This window comes from Patagioenas fasciata, chromosome 8 (genome assembly GCF_037038585.1).
Source record: "Patagioenas fasciata isolate bPatFas1 chromosome 8, bPatFas1.hap1, whole genome shotgun sequence".
NCBI lineage: Eukaryota > Metazoa > Chordata > Aves > Columbiformes > Columbidae > Patagioenas > Patagioenas fasciata.
In genome coordinates this window covers 38,540,468-38,564,452 of record NC_092527.1, presented here as the reverse complement: position 1 = coordinate 38,564,452, position 23,985 = coordinate 38,540,468, and the positions used below count along the sequence as shown (strand labels likewise).

At 41.7% G+C, this 23,985-nt stretch overlaps 1 protein-coding gene across 1 annotated transcript in view; it reads right to left on the bottom strand.

The window, feature by feature from the left end:
• LOC136104803 (scavenger receptor cysteine-rich domain-containing protein DMBT1) overlaps window positions 1-23,985 on the bottom strand; it is a 79,207-nt gene that overhangs the window by 13,488 nt on the left and 41,734 nt on the right. The window contains exons 25-36 of the mRNA XM_071812296.1: window positions 19,128-19,178; window positions 18,669-18,770; window positions 18,000-18,320; window positions 15,596-15,655; window positions 14,985-15,094; window positions 14,180-14,280; window positions 8,397-8,782; window positions 6,459-6,770; window positions 6,153-6,185; window positions 4,745-4,777; window positions 4,568-4,600; window positions 2,390-2,422 (exon numbers count right to left, since the gene is read on the bottom strand). Coding sequence (XP_071668397.1) covers window positions 2,390-2,422; window positions 4,568-4,600; window positions 4,745-4,777; window positions 6,153-6,185; window positions 6,459-6,770; window positions 8,397-8,782; window positions 14,180-14,280; window positions 14,985-15,094; window positions 15,596-15,655; window positions 18,000-18,320; window positions 18,669-18,770; window positions 19,128-19,178 — 1,575 coding nt within the window. The remainder of the gene's footprint in view (window positions 1-2,389; window positions 2,423-4,567; window positions 4,601-4,744; window positions 4,778-6,152; window positions 6,186-6,458; window positions 6,771-8,396; window positions 8,783-14,179; window positions 14,281-14,984; window positions 15,095-15,595; window positions 15,656-17,999; window positions 18,321-18,668; window positions 18,771-19,127; window positions 19,179-23,985) is intronic.

Sequence of the window (23,985 nt, the reverse complement as noted above, 5' to 3'; positions counted from 1 at the left end):
AATGATCGACAAGTTATGGTTAGAAGAACCATTGTTGGGGCTGTTGTTATTGGGGGATTATAATAATGACTGGGTCACTTGTGCTTCTTTTGCCTCTTGTCTTGTAGACCCAGTACCGTTGGAAAGGATAATTATATCTGTTGCAGCCTAATACTCTGCACCGCAGACAAGCTCTTGGGTAAATGAGACCTCTGAACTTGAACTGGAGAATCCTCTGGCCTGGTGAATAGTAATTCCCACAGGATGGGTCCCTTACACACCTGAAGAAAAAGAAGAAAAAGGAAAAAACCTTCATTATGCAAAAATTGTGATATGGTCACCAATTCCATTTGTTTCATTGGTTACAAGAAACTTTCCTTCGTAAATTTCTAACTCTGATGTTAATCACAATTCACAGCATGGAATGCCCGAACATACGTGCATCTGTATGGAATTTAAATATGTGTGTTGGTCTAACAGAACATATATAAATATCACCTATGTAAATGTATAAGTGTAAAACGGTTGATGGAATTTTAAATATGTGCAAAAGAATTATTGTTCAGGCCTCCTGTCCTTCAGAAATTATTTTTTATTTCAACCTTAGAATTTCTGAAGAGCTATGGAGAAACAATTCCATATCCCAAATCAACCAAAACCCCTTTAAATCAGATGCTTCATCCTTCTCTAAATGTCATGTGGTGTTATAGGTGAGTAACTCCACCAAGACTGACTCCAGGAATGTCTGGATCCATAGACAAGCAGCAAGAACGCTGCAGAAACAGAGTTGTTTTCATGAAGTTTTACTACGATTAGTTACCAGTAGCACAGGTGTGAGTGACTAGTCAAATTGCATTGTACATGAAGTTTTGAATAGTGTAAGGACCCAGTTTACAACTGTGTTTGGGGGTCCCTCATGCATATGAATAAATATTTACCCTTGTAATTTTATACTTGGCATCCCTGGCCTCCTCAGTCCACACTGGCCAGTTAAGTATCTCAGTAGCATCAACCGCACATATTTAGGCAGGTAGGCAAGGTTCACTGGAGAAGAAGAAACTTAATGTTAATAAACTGTATGTAAGCATAGAGTAAAATGCAGCATGTCTGTTGTGCAAAAGCAAATGTGGGCTATAGGTGGACCTTTTAAGCATGTTTTTTACTTCAAATGGTGCAGACAGAGGCCAACTCATCCCCTTAGCACTTACCACCGAGGATGGTTGGGCTGCCAGCTCCTGTATCAGTGTGTGGTCCCTGGCAAGCCCTGAGCTCCCTGTATCTCCTGCTTCCCCCTTTCTTCTGCACCCACATTCCCTCTGCCATAAACCTGCCAGGTTTTCCAGTCACATCTCACCCAGGATACACTACACTTGGGAAAAGAAATCATTAAAATGAAGAAAGAATGAGAACGTCTTACCTGGGTTTATAGGTTCTTGGGCTGGTTTTTGATAGGCTTTTAACATTAAAAAAAAAAAAAAAGAAAAAAATTAGATTGAATGATGAAAAGATGTGCTTTTATGGAATCAATTAATATACATTGTAATCAGCTGTACGCATTAAGACGAGGAAATGTTAGTAGCAACAGTTCTGAGTAATAGAGTTGTCATGGACAAAGGCTTGTGTCAAGAAAAGTCTATGGGCTTGAACACTAAAGATGACGTATTATTAGCATTAATGGGAACAAGATTTAATTCTGTTTATTCCTTTGTGTATGTAGGTAGTCCCATGCTCAAATGCTGCTTTGAAGCTGAAGTTCAGTTTCCCCCACATTGTCAACACAAGTATGTGTGCTTTATTGCTGCAGCCGAGTGCCCTTTACCTATGTGTGGCTGATAGGACCAGACTTCAACAGACAATCTTATCTGTTATCTAAATATCTGAGGCAGAATATTTTCAATTAATGAGCAGAACTTACTTGCAATTCAAATTTTTCAAAAGATAAATCCCACTGTAGAAAACATTCTGTAAGGTTCTGTAAGAACCTGCCAACACAGAATCAGCTTATGACTTTGATAGGTAACTAAGGATGTAAACCAGAGTAATGCTGTGTTACTTACGCATGGTAGCATCTGCCCTTTTGGGAGCTGGAGACACTGACGGAGTGGATGAGTTTGTTACTATGAGAAGGGAAAATATAAAATTAAACATCGTTCACACTCTAAACAGATTGATGACTCCCATGCGAAATAGCAAACTGTTCAGCACGTTTCAAAAAATGACCAGAAATAAATACCTGGTGTTTCAGGTGTCGTGGACTCAGTTGGGGCTGTCAAAGAGAAAGTAAAAGCCGCGTTTCAGTGACCATTCCATTACCATGTGAGCAAAGCAAGGTCTGTTAATGGGGAGGGAATCAGTTTATTCCCAGGATCAAGCATTAGACCAGTTCTACTAAAGCTAAAACCACACATACCTGTGGTTTCTGATGTTGTGTCTTCTGCAGGGGCTGATAGAGACAGGAGAGAAAACAAAACCACAGTTAGCTGTTGTCCCAGCGCTGGGCAGGCGTGAGGTACCCGAACCCCAGGAGACCTGCAGGGCTCATTCGACAGCTCCTGGAAGATACTGCTCTGCCCAGGGCGGGCATCACCAAAGTCTGTCTGGGGCATGAGCATCTCAGAAAATGCATCCCAAGGCAGGCTGCTTCTGCCCTGCCATGTGGAAGGCCTTGGAAACCTGTGGGATATTTGCTAAACAATGGTTGGGATGCTGGGGGATAATGAGATCAGGCTGTGGTTTATAATGTATAGTGCCCATAGCAGTGCTGTGTACTGCACTGACAGCAGTGATGTCCATGCTGCTGCCTTGGCCATTCCTGCGGGAAGCGCAGCCCAGTCTGTGGGGATACTGGTGGGGATGCAGCTTTGGGAAGTGCAGGAAGGCTGGTTTTCTCAGAATAGGATGATTGAGTGCAAATTTGAATTCATATTGGTGTAGCATGTCTACCCCTGTGGTTTCCCCTTCACTAGTACTTTCATCAGTGCTGGTATTTTTACTGTACCTATACCCAGAACATTTTCCATCCCTTAATTTGTATGGCAGCCAAATGAATTATCCCCTAAATTAAAGTTTAGATCTACAAAGATTGTGCAGAGTGGAGACAGGGAGCTGTGCCAACACAAAATCAGATCATGACTTTGATAGGTAACTAATGATGTAAACCAAAGTAACGCTGTGTTACTTACAAGGGGTAGTGTCTGCTCTTTCAGGAGTTGGAGAGACTGACGAAGTAGACGAGTTTGTTACTGTGAGATGGGAAAACATGAAATCAAACATTGACCATGCATTAAAGATATTGATGGTTTAAGAGTCTTTTGCAACCCCAGTGATTCTATGATTCTAGGATTTGAATGAAAACTGCTGAACTAGTAAAGTGCTCACCGTGGTTCAAGAAATGACCAGAAATAAATACCTGGTGTTTCAGGTGTCATGGACTCAGTCGGGGCTGTCAAAGAGAAAGTAAAAGCCGCGTTTCAGTGACCGTTCCATTACCATGTGAGCAAAGCAAGGACTGCTAACGGGGAGGGAATCACTTTATTCCCAGGATCAAGCATTAGACCAGTTCTTCTAAAGCTAAAGCCACACATACCTGCTGTTTCTGATGTCGTGTCTTCTGCAGGGGCTGATGTGAGACAGGAGAGAAAATAAAACCACGATTAGCTGTTGTCCCAGCACTGGGCAGGTGCGAGTTACCTGAACCCCAGGAGCCCTGCAGGTCTCATTTGAAAGCTCCTGGAAGATGCTGCTCTGCCCAGGGCGGGCATCACCAAAGTCTGTCTGGGGCATGAGCATCTCAGAAAACGCATCCCAAGGCAGGCTGCTTCTGCCCTGCCATGTGGAAGGCCTTGGAAACCTGTGGGATATTTGCTAAACAATGGTTGGGATGCTGGGGGATAATGAGATCAGGCTATGGTTTATAATGTATAGTGCCCATAGCAGTGCTGTGTACTGCACTGACAGCAGTGATGTCCATGCTGCTGCCTTGGCCATTCCTGCGGGAAGCACAGCCCAGTCTGTGGGGATGCTGGTGGGGATGCAGCTTTGGGAAGTGCAGGAAGGCTGGTTTTCTCAGGGTAGGATGATTGAGTGCAAATTTGAATTCATATTGGTGTAGTCTTTCTCCCACTGTGGTTTCCCTTTCCCTAGCACTTTCATCAGTGCTGGCATTTTTGCTGTAGCTATACCCAGAGCATTTTCCATCCCTTAATTTGTATGGCAGCCAAATGAATTATCCCCTAAATTAAACTTTAGATCTACAAAGATTGTGCACAGAGTGGAGACAGGGAGCTGTGCCAACACAAAATCAGATCACGACTTTGATAGGTAACTAATGATGTAAACCAGAGTAATACTGTGTTACTTACAAGGGGTAGTGTCTGCTCTTTCAGGAGTTGGAGAGACTGATGGAGTGGATGAGTTTGTTACTGTGAAATGGGACAACATGAAATCAAACATTGACCATGCATTAAATATATTGATGATTTAAGGGTCTTTTGCAACCCCAGTGATTCTATGATTCTAGGATTTGAATGAAAACTGCTGAACTAGTAAAGTGCTCACCATGGTTCAAGAAATGACCAGAAATATGTACCTGGTGTTTCAGGTGTCGTGGACTCGGTTGGGGCTGCCAAAGAGAAAGTAAAAGCCGCGTTTCAGTGACCGTTCCATTACCATGTGAGCAAAGCAAGGACTGTTAACGGGGAGGGAATCACTTTATTCCCGGGATCAAGCATTAGACCAGTTCTACTAAAGCTGAAGCCACACATACCTGTGGTTTCTGATGTCGTGTCTTCTGCAGGGGCTGATGTGAGACAGGAGAGAAAACAAAACCACAGTTAGCTGTTGTCCCAGCGCTGGGCAGGCGTGAGGTACCCAAACCCCAGGAGACCTGCAGGGCTCCTTCGAGTGGCGTCAGCCGCAGCTCCTGGAAAACACTGCTCTGCCCAGGGCGGGCATCAGCAAAGGTGGCTCTCCTGTACCAATACCAAGCCCCTTTCCCTCCTTTATTGTGTATGGAAGTCAAAGGAAAGACTGCTGGGATTATCCCTGAAGCTAATGGTTAAATCCACAGCATTATACACACAGTGGAGACAGGGAGCTAGTCAACACGTGTTTACAATTTGTGCAAACAACTAAGCCCGTAAACTGGAATAACGCTGTATTACTTACAAGTGGTAATGTCTTCTGGTTCAGGAGTAGTAGAGACTGCTAGTGTGGGAAAGAAAATATTAAATTAAATCTCATCTGCATTTCAAATGTATATTTTTGTCCCAAGACCTATAACAGCAGCCTCAGCTGCTTACAGTGTAACAAGAAGCCATGTGAACCACCAGGAACACTTGACTGCATGGCTGAAGGCAGCCTAAGTACCACTGCATTTGAGTCTGAACATACACGCTGCGGTGACAGAGCCGGAGGGATGTTGTGTGTCACCTCAGAAAACCCTACAGCAAGACCCTGAGCTTGGGCAGGGAAACCAATGGTGGAGCTGGACAGGGCACAGCTCTGGTAGCCTTGCCAGGAAGGCAGGTAGTCTGCTAAATCCTCACTTGAGACCCAAAATGTGAGTGCCTGACATTTAATTGATTGACTCGGTTTGGGAGCAGTGTATGAGCCAGGGATCCTGCTGTCCTTCACGGGCTGACAGCAGCTCTGCTCACCACAGCACAATAAATGACCAGAAATAAACACTTAGTGTGTCAGCCACTATGGACTCGGTCAGGACTGTCAAAGAGAAAGGAAAAGCCACACTTCGGTAATTTTTCCAGTCTTGAGTGAGCAAAGCAACGTTATTATTTAGGTGTAATTAGGTATAATGAGATTCTAAACCAAACTACATTATAGCAGTTTCGCCCATAGTTTGGAATTTGTATAAAGCAACTTGTGGTATGTACACCGCTCCTGGGGATGGATGGAAACCCTGTGCGTGGTTGTGTGTGTCTGCAGAAAGGTCAACGGGCTCAGTGCAGCAGGACACTTCCGTCCACAGATCCCACCAGGAGCTGGTGTCCACCTGAGCACTTGGCATTCTTTGGGGCTAACAAGGTCTTACGGGCTCTTTCAGCTCAAAGACAGCATGAATTTTGGCTTGGTGCTGCTAATCAGCACTCTGCAGTGGGCTAAGTTGTATTTGACTAAACCTGAGATAAAAGAACAAACACTGAAATTCTCCATACCTGCTGTTTCAGGTGTGGTAGGCTCCAGAGGGACTGTTGGGAGAGAAGATAAAAACCATCAAAAGAAGGAAAAAAAGATTGATGCTGTCAGTTATAGAGTGTTAAAAGCAGCAGCACAGTCCGGGCTTTCCCCAAAACTGTGACTGATGTGATGTTTTCTGAAGCCTTGGAGAAAGCTACAGGTGTTTCTGCTTAGCTGTTGGTGTTTCTGACATGCTATTTGCCCTGTTCAATGAGTACATCTGTTGACACGGGGCAGAGAATAAATAACAGAGAATTCATAAATAAAATGAAAAAGGTGAGCACCTTCACAGATAACTCCAGCGTCCTCCTTGTGGTAGCAGTCGTGCACGCCCAGCCCCTGGTGAGCACACTGCTCCAGGGAGGTCTCGTCCCCGCTGCACGCCACCTCGTCCAGGAGAACAACTCCTGTGCCTTGCCCAAAATAGGCATCGTGTTTGGCCAAGAGCGCCTGTCCGCAGCCCAGCTGCCTGCACACAACCGCGGCGTCGCTCATGTCCCAGCTGTCATCGCAGACGGTGGCCCAGCTCCCATTGTGAAAGACTTCGAGACGTCCTGAGCACGTGTCTGGTCCATCCACCAGTCGCAGGGACATGTCTTGGAAAAACAGAGGGGAACGTGTGGGCACTCAGGAGCCACAGAAATGGGCTTTCCAGGTGCATTTATCAAATGGCAAAAGCCAGCTTTGTAGTGTTGTACAAAAAGTGGCAAAATAATGAGATTTATCTTACTGTAACAAGCCGCCTTGTGTCTATTCATCACCTATCATAAATCCTTAGTCTCATGATGTGCCGTATACATCTGAGTGTATATATATATATCTATATCTATCTATCTATCTATCTATCTATATATATATATTTCTCTTTCAGGCTCTGATGTATATGTCTGTAGCTAACATAACTATTCTTATTGATACCAGCATTCTTTTACAGCAAAACTCTTAGATAAGCCTCACATATCTCAGAAACTCTACTTACACACATTTACTTGCTCTAAAGTTTTTACCTATAAAATTTTTACCTTCTTACCAGTTTTTAAGTTACTATATAACATATATCAGCTGTGAAAGCTTTGCAAGACCCATTTATGGAAAACTCACCAGGTGGAACAGGCTCTGTTGTGACTGTGGGAGTAACTGGCTCTAGGAAAGGAAATGGAAAAGTACATATCTAGTTTACTACAGAAGATACTTAATAACATTCTTCAGTTACTATGTGAAAAAACAAACCAACAAACAAAACGCAGTAGTGATTTAGAGCACCCCATTCATCTCTGGAACCATCATCACCAAAAGGCAGGAGACCTCAAACCCTTTTTTAAATGTCAGGTGTTAATGGTTGCAGTTACCTTGCAGGTGTAACCTTTAATTATTTTTGGTGTCAGACATACCCACCACAGAGATGTGTGTCTGCTTAGGCCATGTGTTTAATTCCACTTGAGGCTTTTACTAAAAAAACCTAACTCTATTAAAAATTTGCTTTAATTTTTCCCCAGGGAAAGGTATCCCCAGGATAAGCTGTAAACCAGCATTCTTTGTGCTAAGTCCCATCTGCCCCTTTAAGCCAGTTACATTAAATCTTGGTCATTTTGGGCTCATAGAGGATATGGATCATCATATGGGTGAGCTTTGCCCATGGACCACCACTTGCCATGATGGCACAGATATTGCAGTGACTCCGGTTCTCCAACTACACACGTGTTTGCAGTCAGAATACAGAATTGCTGGAAAACTGGGAATTGATTTGGGAAAAATCCTAAAGGAAGTTACTACAAATAATTTCCTACTAAATACAAGAAAAGGAAAATTGATTTACTAGTCATATTTCAGAATTTATGGGAAATCAGTGCTAGGAGGACTGAAATGCAATAGTGATGGTGTAAAATTATGTCTCAATTAGTAATGCATAAAGCAGTCAGATAATAGAGTAGGAAATGGCATCAGATAAGACTGACAATGATGGTCCAGGTTGCCAAAGGGTTTGAGAATTCGAATTGAAAATAATATCTATATAAACCATAAAGCTCATATAAAAGTCCACATAAATGAATCAATAGAATGAGCTAAAAAGAAAAAAAATGTGGTAAAACACAGCAGTTCTCACAGTTGTTGGTTTCATGCCTGAAACCATTCCACTAATGGAAACAAATTGTGTATTACAGTTTGAAGGTCAGCTTGCATTGCTGATGAAGCGATGGTTTACGGGACGTGTGCTAGCGTACCTGCGCAGATGACGCTGGCGTCCTCCTTGTGCCGGCAGTTATGGATGGTGACCCCTTGGTGGGAGCACTGCCACAGGTTGTCCTCATCCCCTCTGCACTGCACATCATCCAGGAGGATGTTCCCAGAGCCTGGACCAAACTGGGCTTCAGACAGAGCCAGCAGAGCCTCTCCGCACTCCAGGCTCCTGCACACCACCTCGGCGTCCTCCAGCTCCCAGCCGTCATCGCAGACCGTTCCCCAGCTGCCGTTGTAGTAAAGCTCAACGCGGCCTGAGCATCTGCTGCCACCAGCCGCCAGCCGCAGGGACAGAGTGGAGGTGTCTGCCGTGGAGAAAAAGCCCACACCTGTGTCGGTGATGTTCATCCGAGGTGGTGGCACAGTCTGTCTTCAGGCCAGGTAGCACTCCAGGGAAGACGGGAGCAGATAGTCTGCTCTGAGAAAGGATCTACCCCTGTATTTCAGTGCTGTTGTGGGATATTATGAACACTCGAACCCATCTTTCTACCCTCAGTACCCAATGGACATGGACATAGCCCCCTTCCACAACCTGTTGATCTTGAACATGATCCTCCCTGTGCAGCTAGCTGCCACCTCTCCCCACTTTGTGCAATAGAGGGAGGGTTTTCTAACTTTTCTTCACCCTCATTCTCATCTATACTGTAGTGCTGTCTAAAGGACGAACACAAATACCCAGAGCAAACCTTTGTTCTGGGATATCTTGCAATTTAAGGGTTGTTTTTCTTTTCCTTTAAGTAATGCCTGGTTCAGCTGCTTTCCCCATCCTTGCAAACCCTCTGGCATAACAGATGGTTGGTGCAGCATTATTTCCCCAGAACAGTAGCAGAGCTATTTCTACAGGCCAGGCTCATTTCTGAGAGCCAGGTACTTACAGAATACTCCAAACATCTATCTCACTTTCAGAGAGAAAGGCTTTTAGAGATCTGAAGTTCCAAATGAGTTTTATGGGCCTGGAGTGTATTTTTCTTTCAGAGAAAGCAATCAGAGACACCGCTGACAACATAATTGAGTTCTTCCTACTTTGTGGCCATCATAAACTGCACCAAGTATACACACCTGTCTTACTCCTTGGTGGGTCAGTGATTACAAGGTTTTCATTTTGGGACATTTTGCTGTCACCCGGCAGCCGTTTGTAACCAACTAATGCACATCCATTCGGAATGAGAGCCATGTTTCCTAGGTCTCTTTCTCCTTAACTGCTTTTTGTTGACCATGATCAAAGCTCCTTCCACCCAAGTACCATGTTTATGGTTTGCTTCTGCAAATGTTGGCTGTAAAGAAATGCCAGCAGCAACGTGCTTGGCTCATTTCCCAAGATCTAGGTCTAAACTTCTGCAAGACTGCCAAACATGATTTCGGGGAGAAAAGATGATAATTGAGACAAAAGGTAATAAACCTGTTGATCCAGGTGTTGAATATTCACCAGCAATGGGCAATTAAGAAGTTTAAGAACTAGACTACATTAGCTGTCTAAATCCAGGTAGCAATTGTAAGAAAGAGACACATTAAAAATTCTATGTTCAGGTCTTGACTTAAATTACAGGCAGAAATAAATTTGTTGTGATTCAGCTGATGTTAAAAACGGCTGCATTGGGAAATAGGCCTCTTTCCTAGTCAAGTCTCTAAGTAAACGAAGTATTTAATTCATCCGAAATATGAACAATCTGAAATTTTGGGGGGCTCTTTTCAATGAAATAAAGGGCTGATTTAGTAATAGTCCCTAAAATCTTTAATGTATTCTTGTGAAGGTGTCTACAGACAGCTGAAAGGCAACTTTTTTACCTTCAACAAATTAATAAAAGAAAATAATATTTGCATCTCTTCAAAAATCAATATTTTGCACTTAGTTAAGTACAGAATATAATCAAAGGAATTATGGAACACTTAGTGATTCTGAGCTTTTAACCCAAAAGATAATTTACCTACAGTTTGTACAAATGAAAGTAATGAGATTATTATTTACAGCTACAGAGGAGCCTTTTTTTTTCCCCTTTAACCATCCAACAGCATCCCTGTTACACACAGTATGAATAAATAAGATGAAATTGTTTGCTCAAGTACTTGGTTAAGTAGACACAGGCAAATCACTTAATAGTTACAAGCACATAGTTCCATAGTAATGAGGGCATTATTAGGGAACCATATATACACTGTGTATTATGCTCCTTAAGCCTGAATAACAGTCAACAGATCACTCATTTAAGAAATTCACATTCAAACTGTGAAAGCTGCACAAATAGAAGTTAATCTTGAGTGACCACATTCATTTCTCATTTTCACTGGTGTGTGCAGAGAAGTGCAAACTCCTTTCATGTAGCTGGAATAGAGCCCAGTCTAAGTAAGGCAAGTGGCAAAGCCTGATCAAAGCTCTGTAAAATATTCTTCAAAGTAGGAAAGTTTTCATTTTGAAAGTGAAGCAACTGGCAGGAAAAAAGGCAGAAAAATCACTGACTGAAATGTATTCTTCGCTGCGCTGAAGATTTGCCTCTGAATTTCTAAGACAACAATATCCACCATCAGGGTGGATAGATCCTGGATCTTGAACATGCAAATATTGCTCAAAATAAGCTGAATGGATGGAGCAGTAAGCAAATCTGTATTACGCTTTCCAGTGCTGCTACTACTGGTATTGAGTCACAGCTCTGACCTTTCGACAGCATACATAAGGCTGTAGAAGACGAGTGATGTTTAAAAGAAAAGGCTGTAAATAGAGGAGTTATCAGTTACTTTGCTAATTGTTTGTCGTGTTATGCAGCATCTTGGAGTAGCAGATGGTAAGGGTGTTAAACAGAGCTACTGTACTGTAATGAGATCCTCAGCTCCTGCCACTGAAACTGGAACAGGACAGACAGAGTGGCAGAAGGGAAGGCAAGATCTGTGCCCTCTCTGGAGGACACGATGAGAATTCAAAGTGATTTTCATAAACTGAATAAATGACAAAAATCAGCAAGCTGAAATTCAATAAAGACAAACAGAACGGGCTGCTCATGGGCAAGAGAAAACCAATGCACAAAGGCAAAATCATCCTTTCAGCTGGCACAGAAGTACCATAGAAAAGCTGGAAGTTGGTAATATTTACACTCCAGTGAGGCAGTCCAGCCTCAGTCTTGCACCTACTTATTCTCCTTGGCATGAAAGAGACCTCAGATGCTCAGCCAGTGATTGCACATTTAATAAAAACAGAGCTAACAAGGAGAGCTTGGATGAACAAATAGAGAATATAATAGGTTTGAAAATAATGAACTCTGAGGAAAACTTTAAAGAGCTGAACTTAGTTTCTGTGGGAAGCATCTTTTACTATCCTGGAAAGAGCTCCAAAGAGGATGGCCACCAGATCTTCTGCTCCCTGGAGTATGGAGAGATAAAACAGCAACTGTAGACACTACAGAAAACGCCCATGGGTAAGAGAACTTTGAATATAGTGTTCAATGCATGTTTTTGTGTGTCTTGAAAATATCTGTCGAGTTCAGAGGCAGAGTACACACAAAGTCATCTCCCCCGGTGGAGTTTCGCATAGGAGTTTAAAGCCTGTTGGTGCTATCAATGCTTCATTAGAAGAGAAGGTAGGACAGCACGTGGTGGATAAGAAGGTCCCAGCTCAGTTGTGACTGATGCAAAATGGCCCTGTTTGGTGAAATTCTGGTCATAAGATTTTATAATAACTAAGAAATTATTTCATAGAATCATTAAAGCAGCTCATTCATTAGAAACTTGCAAAGTGTCTTACAAAATAGATGCCAGAATAAGAGAATGGGGAACAGCTGGGACATGAGCACACACGTTGCAGCACAATCAGCACTGAAGATTAGCTGGACCCAAGCTCTGCATAATTTAATTTCCTCTCCCCAACACGGGCCGCTAAGAGGTGCTGAGGAGGAGCAGATGCATGGGACAAACACACAGATATGCCCAGGATTGTCTCTTGGCCACCTGTTTGCAGCTCAGGGCCGTTCTAAGCTGCAGATGGTGCCTTGTATGGTGATGCAGGACAGGGACACTTCTGCTCCTGAACAACACAAGGCACACAGGTTGTATCTGACTGTTTCTTACCTTTGCTTGGTGTAGGTAACAGTGTTGGAGTTGATGGCTCAGTAGTGTCTGCGACTGGGGAAGATGGGATCAAGTAATCCCCTTCTGTGATGGATGAACCTGTTCAAAATTTGAGATAAAAAAATAGGAATAATGAACAAGAATGACCAAACATGAATATGAACCAGAATTAAATCTTTGGCTAAAACAGTCTGGATTTGTCATTTTGCTAGAAAAGTGTAAAACTACAGGAAGAGAGCAAACATGGATTTGTCCTCTGTGTTTCTACCTGAGTCTTTATCACCGCATAATGTCATGATAGATAAATACTTAAAGTTTGGATTTTTTAGCTTCTTAGCTACTGGAGAATGAAGCAGTGTGTTCTTATCCCTCTTTATTAAAACTTCATTGCATACATTTTCCATACAGTATGACTTTTCTTCAGCTCACTTAGACTCAAAATTGATTTTACAATCATAACCTTGACTTTGTAAGCTGTGCTTAGGATTCCTGGTGTAGATGTGGCCTCAGTTTCTTCATGTGTTGAAATAGAATCGAAGGAGGAATACAGGGATGTTGAAGGGATTGCGAAGGAGTTGAGGAAATACGTTACTGGAGAAAAATATCAGTCTCCTTGGTGAAAGAGTCCAGCAGGCATGAGTGGGAAGGTACAAAGAACCAGTTTCTGTACTGTGTCAGGTGGTGGCCTCTCCATCTTTAGGATTGGGAAAGAATTATTGAATCTTTAAGGTGATGATATCACAATCTGATTTAACAATTGATGCTCTCCAGCATAAAGTATCCACTCTTACCCACACAAAACCACTGATATTTGGGAACTTGTGCTGATACAAATAGTATAAGCACCTTAAAGCCCGGAATTGTTTATAAGTACGTATCTCCCAAACTGTGACAGCCCAATATTTTAGAAATGAAGGTTTTAGAAGTTGGATTGTTTCTTCGCTGAGATGATTAGTTAGCAGTTGGCTGATCTTAAACTTTATGCAGTTATTGTAATCCTACCAATGTAATCTATTTTAAACAAACTTAAACACTATTATTGTGAGATTTTATGGCATAGTGGCTGTTCTTACCTCTAGTCGGTGTGGAAGTGATTTCTGGAGTTGAGGTACCACCATCTTCTATAAGCGAGGTGGGTGAAATTGATGATTCTCCAGTAGTTTCAGAGACTGTGAGAAGGAAGAAACAAGGAAATGAGAGGGAAGGAAAATTCAGGTAATGCTGAGTGACTGAAATCTGCTCTTGGTGAATTTAATTGCCTTCAGGCTTTGTGGAAAAGGGAGTCTGTGTATTAGCTTGTCCCTCATATCCACAGACATGGCTCAAACATGGATCTTCACATTAATAGTTTGCATTATAAGCCTCACAAAAGTTTCAGACTTCTCTTACTGAGAGTAAGAAAAGCAAAAAGAATGTGAGAAGCAAAAATGGAAAGGAGTGTTGTAGCTTGGCAGTAACATTCATCAGTAGTTTCCCAAAACTGCAATAGGGCATGTTTTGTCAACTTTGAACTATAAAGTTCAAAAAGTAAAATAACAAAGGATATTCTGGTCAGAAGAGGGAAATGTTTCTTACATCTATTCTTGGCTTATCTGACAGAAAGTCTTTCTCCCAGAGGTAGAGTAGTCAGTAGAGAAAGGAGGAAGAGGCCATCAGGACTGACGCTGAAATACAGCACCTATTTTTCCTGCAGTTCTCTGCTGGGTCTCTTTACCCTGTGGGAGCATCACCGTTAGCAGACGGGAGCTGTGATGAAGAGGGGAGGAAGGCTGGAGGTAGAGCCAGCTTTCCCATCCCCAGCTCGCTGAGCTGAGCCTGCAACAGCCCAGGTTGGCAGAGGCTGAATCTGAGCTGAGAAATCCTCAAGAGGGATTACAGGGCCTGCTGGTCCTCCTGGGATGGCTTGATAAGAAAGTCCAAGCATGGAGGCTTATAAATGGTTTAGAATCCACATAGGTAATGTTATAAATGGTGAGAAACATAGACTGGGTGGCTTTCCCCTGAGTCGTGTTTCTTAAAGAAATGAAAATAATGATTTCCTCCAGATTGGATGGATCAAATTCTGCACTATTCAGCTTGCCCTGGAACAGGCATTGCATTTGCAACTCCTAGCTGAAGTATATAATCATAAAATCACAGAATAGTTTGGATTGGAAAGGATCTTCCCAGCTCATCCAGTGCCACCCCTGCCATGAGCAGGGACATCTTCACCAGCTCAGGTTGCTCACAGCCCCGTCCAGCCTGGCCTGGGATGTCTCCAGGGATGGTTCATCCAGCACCTCTCTGGCCAACCTGGGCCAGTGTTTCACCACCCTTCAGCTTTTTCAAGCAACATACGGATTTCAGCAGTGGTAGCAGTGTTGGTGATAGCCTACCCATGCTGCCAGAAAGCCAGCAGGTTGGTACCACACAGATGAAATTCACAGACAAACATAAGCTGCACTGAGAGATGGTAATTTTCTTTGCATCTCTACTGATGTCCCCTTCAAACCAAAACTTATAACCATATTTTTTCTAACCTGCTGGATGTTGTGCAAAGGCCCTTTACCTGTCTGCAGCATAACTGGGGTTTCTGATGTCGTGCTGTCCTCCCTGGTCGTACTAGAGGCATCTGTGCTGCCAGAGGAGGCTGTAAGGATGAGAAATTAAATGGTTGTAAGCAGCAATTAAAAACTTAAGTGTGATTTGAGAAGTTAGTGACTTGCTTAAGGTGTCAGGCTTGATAAAAAATAGCATTTTTGGTTTGCTAAATAACAGGAGAGGGCAGAGCTCCAACCAAGGGAGGTAAGAACAAATGCCTGACTCTGCTCCTTAATGTTTCTCGAGTTTTTATGAATCTTAGACACATGAATCACAATGATCTGGACATTTTTGCCCTATAAAATTGAAAGTGTAGTATTTATAGCTACAAGCTCAGAAGCATTAATCATTAAATGCATATTTCCTGCTAGCCTGGTATTTTTAAAGTGAAGTTGTTGTAAGGACATCATTCCTTGACATAAATGTTTAATTTGTAGTTGTCTGCTATGAATATTTTACGGATTTACGTGGTCATATCTTAATCCATCTGCAAACCCCAAATCAAGAGAATACATGTTTTAGATAGCACTTGCAAAATGTCTGTTCTTACCTGTATAAACTGTGCTTTCAGTATTTTCCTCTGTGACAACAGTGGACTCAAAGTCTATAACTGAGGCCAAGAGAAAGTTGACGAAATAAAAAGAAGACAGACTGTCAGTAATTGGGAGTGGACATATGAACTGAAATCTTGATGAAAGTAATTAGATTGGGCTTCGCAGGACAGTGAGTCAATGCATAGCCCTCAATTTTTGCTGAAAGAAAAACTTTCACCTTCATTTACTATTTAATAATATAGAGAGTAGATATTCTGGCTGCATTCTGTTACTGCTAGAGATGCAGCAGTCATTTGGAAAGATGGAAAGGGATCACTGTTAAGGGAAATAAAGAAAGAGATTTGTCCTGTGCTGTGGAAGAGACTTTCAGCACACAAATGTGCCTCATCTTCCTTGAGGGACACCGAGGTCCCTGGAGCAGACAATGCCTCAGTCCCTGCTGGGCTTGAGTTGGGTGCAGAGGTGGCCATGGGGTGGGGAAATATGTCACTAAACAGAATCACCACCACATAAAATAAAAGACATTTCAAGGATCTGTGAAGTCATTAATACTTTGGGCTTCATGGAAAAGAAAGTCAGTTCCCTGGACTTTGGGTTTTGGTAACGTGGCCCAGAAGAACATCTTCCAATTCGTAATTGGAGACTGATGCAACCAGTGCACCCCTCAGCAGCATATAAACACACCTTGTTTCCATTCTACCTTTGCACTAACTTGAGAAGCAGGAAAAATTATGCAAGATTATTAAAAGAATTGAAGGTCAAGAAAATATCCAGGTAAGAGTGCCTCAGATGAACTGATGGTAAAGATCTCACCATACATACATGCACTCTGGATAATTGTGTATGCAGATAGGCTTAATCACATGCCCATTTTCCAACCACATTTTCCTGTGAAAATGAAGATGATTGTCTCTTCCAAGGCTAATTACATGCAGAGTTATTAAATATTTTCACTGAATTCACAGTGTTCCTCTTGTCTGCTCTAAACAAATCCCATATATCACTCAAAATTTCCACACATGACATTTGCAGTTTCTTTTTTTCCCTTGCCTTTGTCAGTAGAAGTTGGGGTTTCTGTAGTAGTTGTCACAATAGTGCTGTCTGTGGAAAACGTTGATGCAGAAGTGGAAGTTTGGGGGTTCTCTGAGGATGCTGGAAGTTAGAGGAAATAAATTATTAGATAACTGTAAGAATGGTCATGAGAACTGAGACACTGGTGAAATGATTTAAGCACCAGGTTTTGTGCAACACTGGTTTAATGCAAAAGACCAACTTCTGATAGAGTAATATTTCTGTTGATTAAGAGCAGTTCTAAATGAACATCTGAGATAGAGATGTGCAGAGCATGCAGCATCAGTTCGAGACTACTGCGGTGTGGTTTTGCAGGTTCAAGTCTTGAGAAAAATGATTTTGTGAACTGCTCCTTCACTTCTGGGCTACATGTGATCAAAACCTGCATTTTAGCGGCCACTCCTCTGTGGCTGTGTATTATGAAAAGCTTTAGTACTTAACACTTAAAACCCTAGGAAACATGAGTAACATCCATACTTTAAGGTTTCCAGGGTGCTATCACTATTTCAGGAACAACAGAAAAAATAGTCAGAAACCTAGACCTGGCGTGTTAAGACTCACCTTATGTTTTCCCTAATTAGTAGTAGATAAGTAGCTAATACAGCTCCTATGAGCAATCCAAAGAACAGAAATAATGTTACAGTGGATTAATAAATAGTAATTTGGGGCAATAATTAGTGATTCGGAGTATGTAGCTTTCTAGAATACTGTCTGCCAAGGAGCTGCAATCACATGAGTTTTGAGTTAAATATTAACCCCTGGGCATTTGGGAGGACTGTGAAGAGCTAATGGACTTCTGTCTCAAGAGCCCTGCCTTACCTGTCGGTGCAACCGTGGAGTGTGCCGCAGCTGTGAACATGGACAAAAAGCAAAAATTTACTTCTATTGTGCAGTTATTTATATCGCTTCAAAACAGGCTTCTTCTAGCTATGCAAACATTGATTTCAGATATGTTTATGACAAGAGTATTAACTTTTCTTTTCAATTCATACTTGGTTCACTTCTGGATGTGCTTCTCTTAACTGGCTGCCTGCCTTTTTTTTTTGGGAATGGCCTGTAATCAGATGTTGACTAAAGTGGTCCTGAACTACCTTCTTTTCACCATTTTTGTGCTCACTGCTTGCCACTACCAATCTTGATATCTTATCCAGGACATCCTTTTGTTCCTTGATCACACAGACCAGCTTAAACACAAGGAGCCTCCACATGCATACAGTTCAGCTCTATTCTGATTTCCAAACTGTTTCTTGCATTTACGGTCAACAGGAAAATCCAAATAAATTATTAATAACGCATAATGTTTCTTATGTTTTGTTTTGTTTTTTTCACCTGAACAGATGACTCCGACATCCTCGTTGTGTCCACAGTCATGTGTGTTCCATCCAGCATGTGGACAGTCCCAAAGGTAAGATTCGGTTCCTTCACACTGGACATCATCCAGATGGATGTCTTCTGTGCCACGGCCAAAGTAAGACCATCCAAAGACAGAAACAACGTGGCCACAGCCAAGTTGCCTGCATACAACATCGCCACTGTTCTTACTGAAGTGATCGTCACAGACTGTCCCCCATTTCCCTCCATAATAAACTTCAACCCTCCCGGCGCACTGGTCTCTTCCAGAGACCAGTCGTATTTGTGGCTCTCCTGAAACTAAAGCAAAAGACAGGTGAACATCTCAATTTGTTTATTGCCAGGATATCTACACTTCTTATGTGTAAGGTTGCATCCTCATCTGTGCAGTGATGGGCTGCCCAGTGTTTCTGTCTTCGCAGTAGCCGGAGCTTACTGGGGAATGCCCAGAGTGTGCAAAACTGGGACCTGAACAGCAGAGCCCAAATCGTGGTTAATTCAGCTCTGTTCACATCGCTCTACTGCCTACAGGACCTGGTCTGTCATGGTGGGTTATTGGCTGTGCTGGTGAGATAACCAGTTCACCTCATGTCACTCCACAGGGGTGCCAGGTAAGTTCTTAGTCAGGACCATGTGTCACCCTCTTACCTTTGCGTCTCAATAGGTCTTTTATCCATTTTGAAAGTTTATTCCATATTAAGTTTTGACCTCCAGATGAGCCTCCCTGTGAGTTCCACCACATACCACTTGCTGTGGCAGATAAGAAAACATATTAGCATTAATGTAACATATCACAATTCTAGGTATATATTATGTTTTACTGTGAGATGGCACCCGGTATGTGTTGATATAGAGTAAGATACAGTAAGTGTTGGTATGTGGTGTGTTTTAAAAGCAATCCTGTGGTTCCTCCCTGTGTCTGGAAGGACATGCTCATGTCCTCAGTGGAAGATGACTGTAGAGGACTTTATTTCAGGGCAGCACAAAGAACAAAGGCATCCAGCCCCAGAAATCATTGTGTGCATCCTTCAGCTCCAGTGAAGACATGGTCTTCTAGGAGATGAGCTCTGCCCAGTTTCACTGGGGCAGTAGAAAGGGTTTACTCACCTTTGCCATATGTGATTACCACAGTAGCAGAGGAGGCTGTGGACCATTTGTCTGTGCAGATCATGACAGTTATTTTGGCTGACAGCCCAGCATGTTAGATTAAAAGACACACGTGAGGTTCTTAGGGACATGGTTTAGTACCAGAGTTAGGTTATGGTTGGACTTGATGATCCTGTGGGTCTCTTCCAATCTAAATGATTCTATGATTCTGTTAAACCACTTCACAAATGTCCACTCAGGTCTGCATGGGAAGTCCAATTTTGTCCAACTTTGCAATGAAGAATATACTATATACTGTGTGAGGTATTTAAAAATGTATGTTTGATTAAACCAGACCACAGCATCATTATTCAGATCCTAGGGGATGAACTGGTCTTTCAAAATAAGGTACAAACATGCAGTGTTATCATGTGCTTTTGAGGATCTGTAGTTTAAGCCACATAAATACCTTTAATAATCTACATATATTCATTGAAAGAAAAAAGGATTTAGGCTTCCAGGAGTCAAAGCAATGTTTTCAAATGACAGCTTTTAAAAATAATATCCTTGCTCTTTCAGCATTAGCATGCTTGGCAGAGCTGTGCCTTTTTCAGTCACTAAAATCAGGAGAAATTTCATTTGGGGATTTTTTCCTTTTTTTTTTTTTTTTTTTTTCAAATTGGCATTTGATCTTCAGACATCCACTTTCACAGACTTTAATAATATTAAAGTCTTGGGTTTGCAAGACAGTATCCTAAGTGATTTTTTCAGTCAAAGTTAATCCAGTCTACATACATCAGGTCAAATCAAAGCCAAGAGTCAACCTATTGAATAAGAATAAAGACCATAACATTACTGAAGTGCTGGGATTTGACCACCTTCTTGAAATGCAGCTTAGTCCCCTTTGATGCTGAACTTCCCTCTGGGCTGCCTTTGCTCTCGTCGTATAAATAATTCAATGTAGCCAACCCCTTAATCTACACTCTGTAAAATTATCTCTTTTTGTAAGGGATTGACATTGCTTTACTCACCATACCTATGCTGGTAACTATAGATCAAAGTATCTAATTCAAACTAGCAAGATTATGAGGAAGGTTTGGGGCTATTGTTTGAAGTTTGAAGGAACATGGCACTGCATTAAAGTATATTTTCACCTGGGTCTGGCAGGCTGCTCTGTTTCTTATTCTACATTTAAAAATGTAGAGAAAGACAGAAGTGTAGAAGAATTTAAATTCAAAACTGAAACGTAAGAACAACATTTAGAGAGCAGCTTAGCCAAACTATTCCACTCTACAGAAGAGAAACAATGGAATTATTCTTCAGCTTTCTTCAGCCTACAGCCTTCATGTATATATATTTCTGATTATGCATATATATAATTATATATCTAACCTATGGATTTGATCTGAATCTTTGAATTAGAAGGCAAATTAAACCATCAATTTTATGGAACAAATCTTGCCTGCAGTAGTCTAGGATACTCTTTTCCACCACCTCCCAGCAAGCCAGTCTGTATTAATAACTAATTCTGTCTGTAACATATCCCTGCAAACATGAAAAGGTTTCAGACACAGTACCTGGTTCAGAGAGAAGAGAAGCACCTAACAGGAGCAGCCAAGTGAGACTCACTTGAAGGTCCATTTTCATTGTGGTTGTCTGTTCTAACCCAAAGCAGTTTCAGAATTTATACTAAATGGGTTCTGGTCTACACCAAAGGTGTGTGCTGTGCAATTTGATCTTTCTTCCTCAACTTCCAGATCAATGCCAAGGAAGTGATTTACTGACTATTTTCATTTCACAGGGTACATCCAGACATCCGGATAAGGAGATCCAGATCACAGAGCTGTTCCGGACTGGCTACCGAGATCTTCCCAAACACTCCCCAGGCACCTTTGTGGCTGTGTCCTGATGATGTGGTTGTTCCAGGAAGCAACGATTTACTTTTGGATATTAGGCTGTTTGGTAAGGATTCTCATACCACTTAGTTAAGTCTCTTTCCAATTTACAACCATACTAAATGAGATTAAATTGATGTGAGAATTGTGTCAAAGGAAGAGTAGCATCCTAAAAATGTCAGGGAAGTCTCAACGAAATTATCTTGGTCTGCTACAGGTTACTCCTGTAAGAAGCAATTTCCATGCTTTTCTGTATTTCTCTGAATTCTCTTTAACCTGTGACTAGGTCCCTCCAGTGTGTTTCAGATCTGCAGTTCTCTCTCTCTCACATGCAACCTACAGAGCAATAAAATGGCTGTAAGAGGTATTGGCCAAGGTGTGGTTGGGTAAGAAGAAACTAGAAGCGGGTTTTTATTCTACTGGCAAGAGACGTGAAATCATAGGATGAAAGGTGGAATATATTCCAATGTCAGTATAAATACAAATTAATAACGTACTAGGAGAAAACATGAAAAAAGTCATCATGAAGAGGAAATATACCACAGGTCATGACAGATATTGTGTCATGACAGATATTGTCCTTTGCCACCTGTTTTCATAGTAGTTTTTCAGATTAGGTGGCTTGCATGAAAAAAAGGAATCCCACCTGGAATGGCCATGCTATACAACTACCAAAAGATTGCCCTCTAACAAAGCCATGGCTCCATCAGGATACCTCCAGCCACACCGTTTTCTCCCTGGCATGAGGCGGTGGTATCAAAACTACTCTGGCCTCTGATACCCCAAGGGATGCTTCCAGCTCCACCTCACCCCATACTAGCAGGGAGAAGATGGGTCTCAGCTAGAGACAAACCAAACAAAGCTCAATTTTCTTGGTTGACTTAGAAACAAACATAAATTCTTTCTTTCTTTCTTTCCATGAATGCTTTTCTTATTTTTTTATCACAGTACAATGTGTGATATCTGTCTAGGTACCCCTGTTCTTACCTTCATAACAACTTATTGAGCAAAAACAGTCAAGTATTTAAACTCCTAGTTCCATGTGGAGATTACTTTAAGTCAATATCATTTCCTAAAGTGACTAAGTGGGTTTATCATAGATCCTTATCAATATATTGCAATTCAAATATCTCTAAGCAGAGCCTGAACAGTATGACATGTACAACTTTTCTTTCCTGACAGCAATTAATCTATTTCATACAAATATTTTTGACTTCTGAATAATAATAATAATAATAATAATAATAATAATAATAATAATAATAATAATAATAAAAAAACCAACAATAGCCCAAAACTCCAACAGAAATCTCATGAAGGTTTTCTTCTCAAACCAAAAAGAAATGAATTCTTGATGCCTTGTGATTTAACCCAAGTCCAAGTGCTCTGCGTTTAACGATTTGGATCTGAGCAATGTTCACAGATGACACAGAAGTCTGATACATATATGCCATTTCAGTGCACTTCATAACTATCTGATAATGAACCTGTTTATTCTTTGGCTGTTGCTGGACTTTCACAGATATCCTCTCTAGGAGCTGTAGAATCCTGTAGAAATAGTTCACGTGTCAATCTGACTCAGTCAAACAGCACGCTCAGCAGCAAAGCTAATTGCCCAAGATATCCTGTGCAGCTGGAGCATGGCTATTAATGGAAAGTAGGGCCATAATTCACATTATCTAGTTGTAGGCACCTGCTTTATTTATAAAATAGGCTTTTAATCAGTGCCATTTGAGTGCAACTCTGTTTGGAGCCTAGGTATATGGGTGGGAAAATACGGGGGACATGGCTGAATGAAAATATCTTGAATATGAATCATCAGGATTTGCTTTTTCAGCATTCCTCAGCCTTTATTATAAGGCAGGTCCCAAATAAGATATTAGTCCCAGTGAACATGTGCAGGGGTGAGGAGCCCACTCCCATCCCCATCTCTTGCCCAATGAGGCTGGATCTCACCTATTTTCTACCATATCTAAGAAGTAGTAGTGGTATGTGTGAATGCTAGCAAGGGCTAATCTGTAGTGACAGGTGACAAAATAATGACCAGTTTTCACATTACATACTGCAGCTCCTGTCATAGACATTGAAAGCACTATTAGAAAGGAGGTAGTAAGTCTTGAGTCCAACGCTAAGCAAGCAGACTAATCCCGTGTGGCAAGAACCAGCAGTGATGACAGTAGGGTTGACCTTTGTGGTCTTGAAATAGCAAAGCTGCTTCCCAGAACATCTTCTTAATGAAATCTGTCAAAATTCGCTCATAGAAAACAAACAGTATTTGTCTGTAGTGAAATATTTTCACTGGGTTGCGTGTTAAGCTTTCTTCAAGGAATGAAGTTTTGCTGCACTGGCAAAACTTCCCCTCCCTGGAAATAGCTTTTGTCAGCTTTTTCAAACCACAAATGGATGTCAGTGCATATTTCACATTGTGAAATACAAACACACAAAGGTCAGTATGCGCAGAGATACGTATATTTGTAAATGTGACATATTTTCCCTAAGACTTCTTATACTAAGGAGCAAGTTCTCCATGCTGCTTTGTAGCTCTGATGGGGCAACTTCTCCATCATTAGTGAATAGAAGTAAGCTCACCAAAGGCATTTAAACATCTAATTTTCATGGAAAGATGTAGTGTTACAATATCCCTGAGTATGTGGGTCTAATGTAGTTTAAGGGGCTAAAACCAGCAAAGCTGTTCTGGAGGCGCCTGCCACTGGAGGGCAGCGAGGCACTGTCCTTAGGGACTAAGAACATCTCAGGATAAGATGGTCTGACATCCCAGTGCTTTTGCAGAGTCCATAAAGAGGCCTCCACTTTAGCAAAAACCTTTAAAAGTAGACAGAGGTGAAGATAAACATATGCAGAAGAGACAGCTACAAACAGCAGGACAGATGTTTGCATTCCTTACCTGTCTTCCATCAAAATTGGAGGAGACTCTCTGGCCCAATAGAGATCAGGAAAAACTCTGAGCCAGTTCAGGCACACAC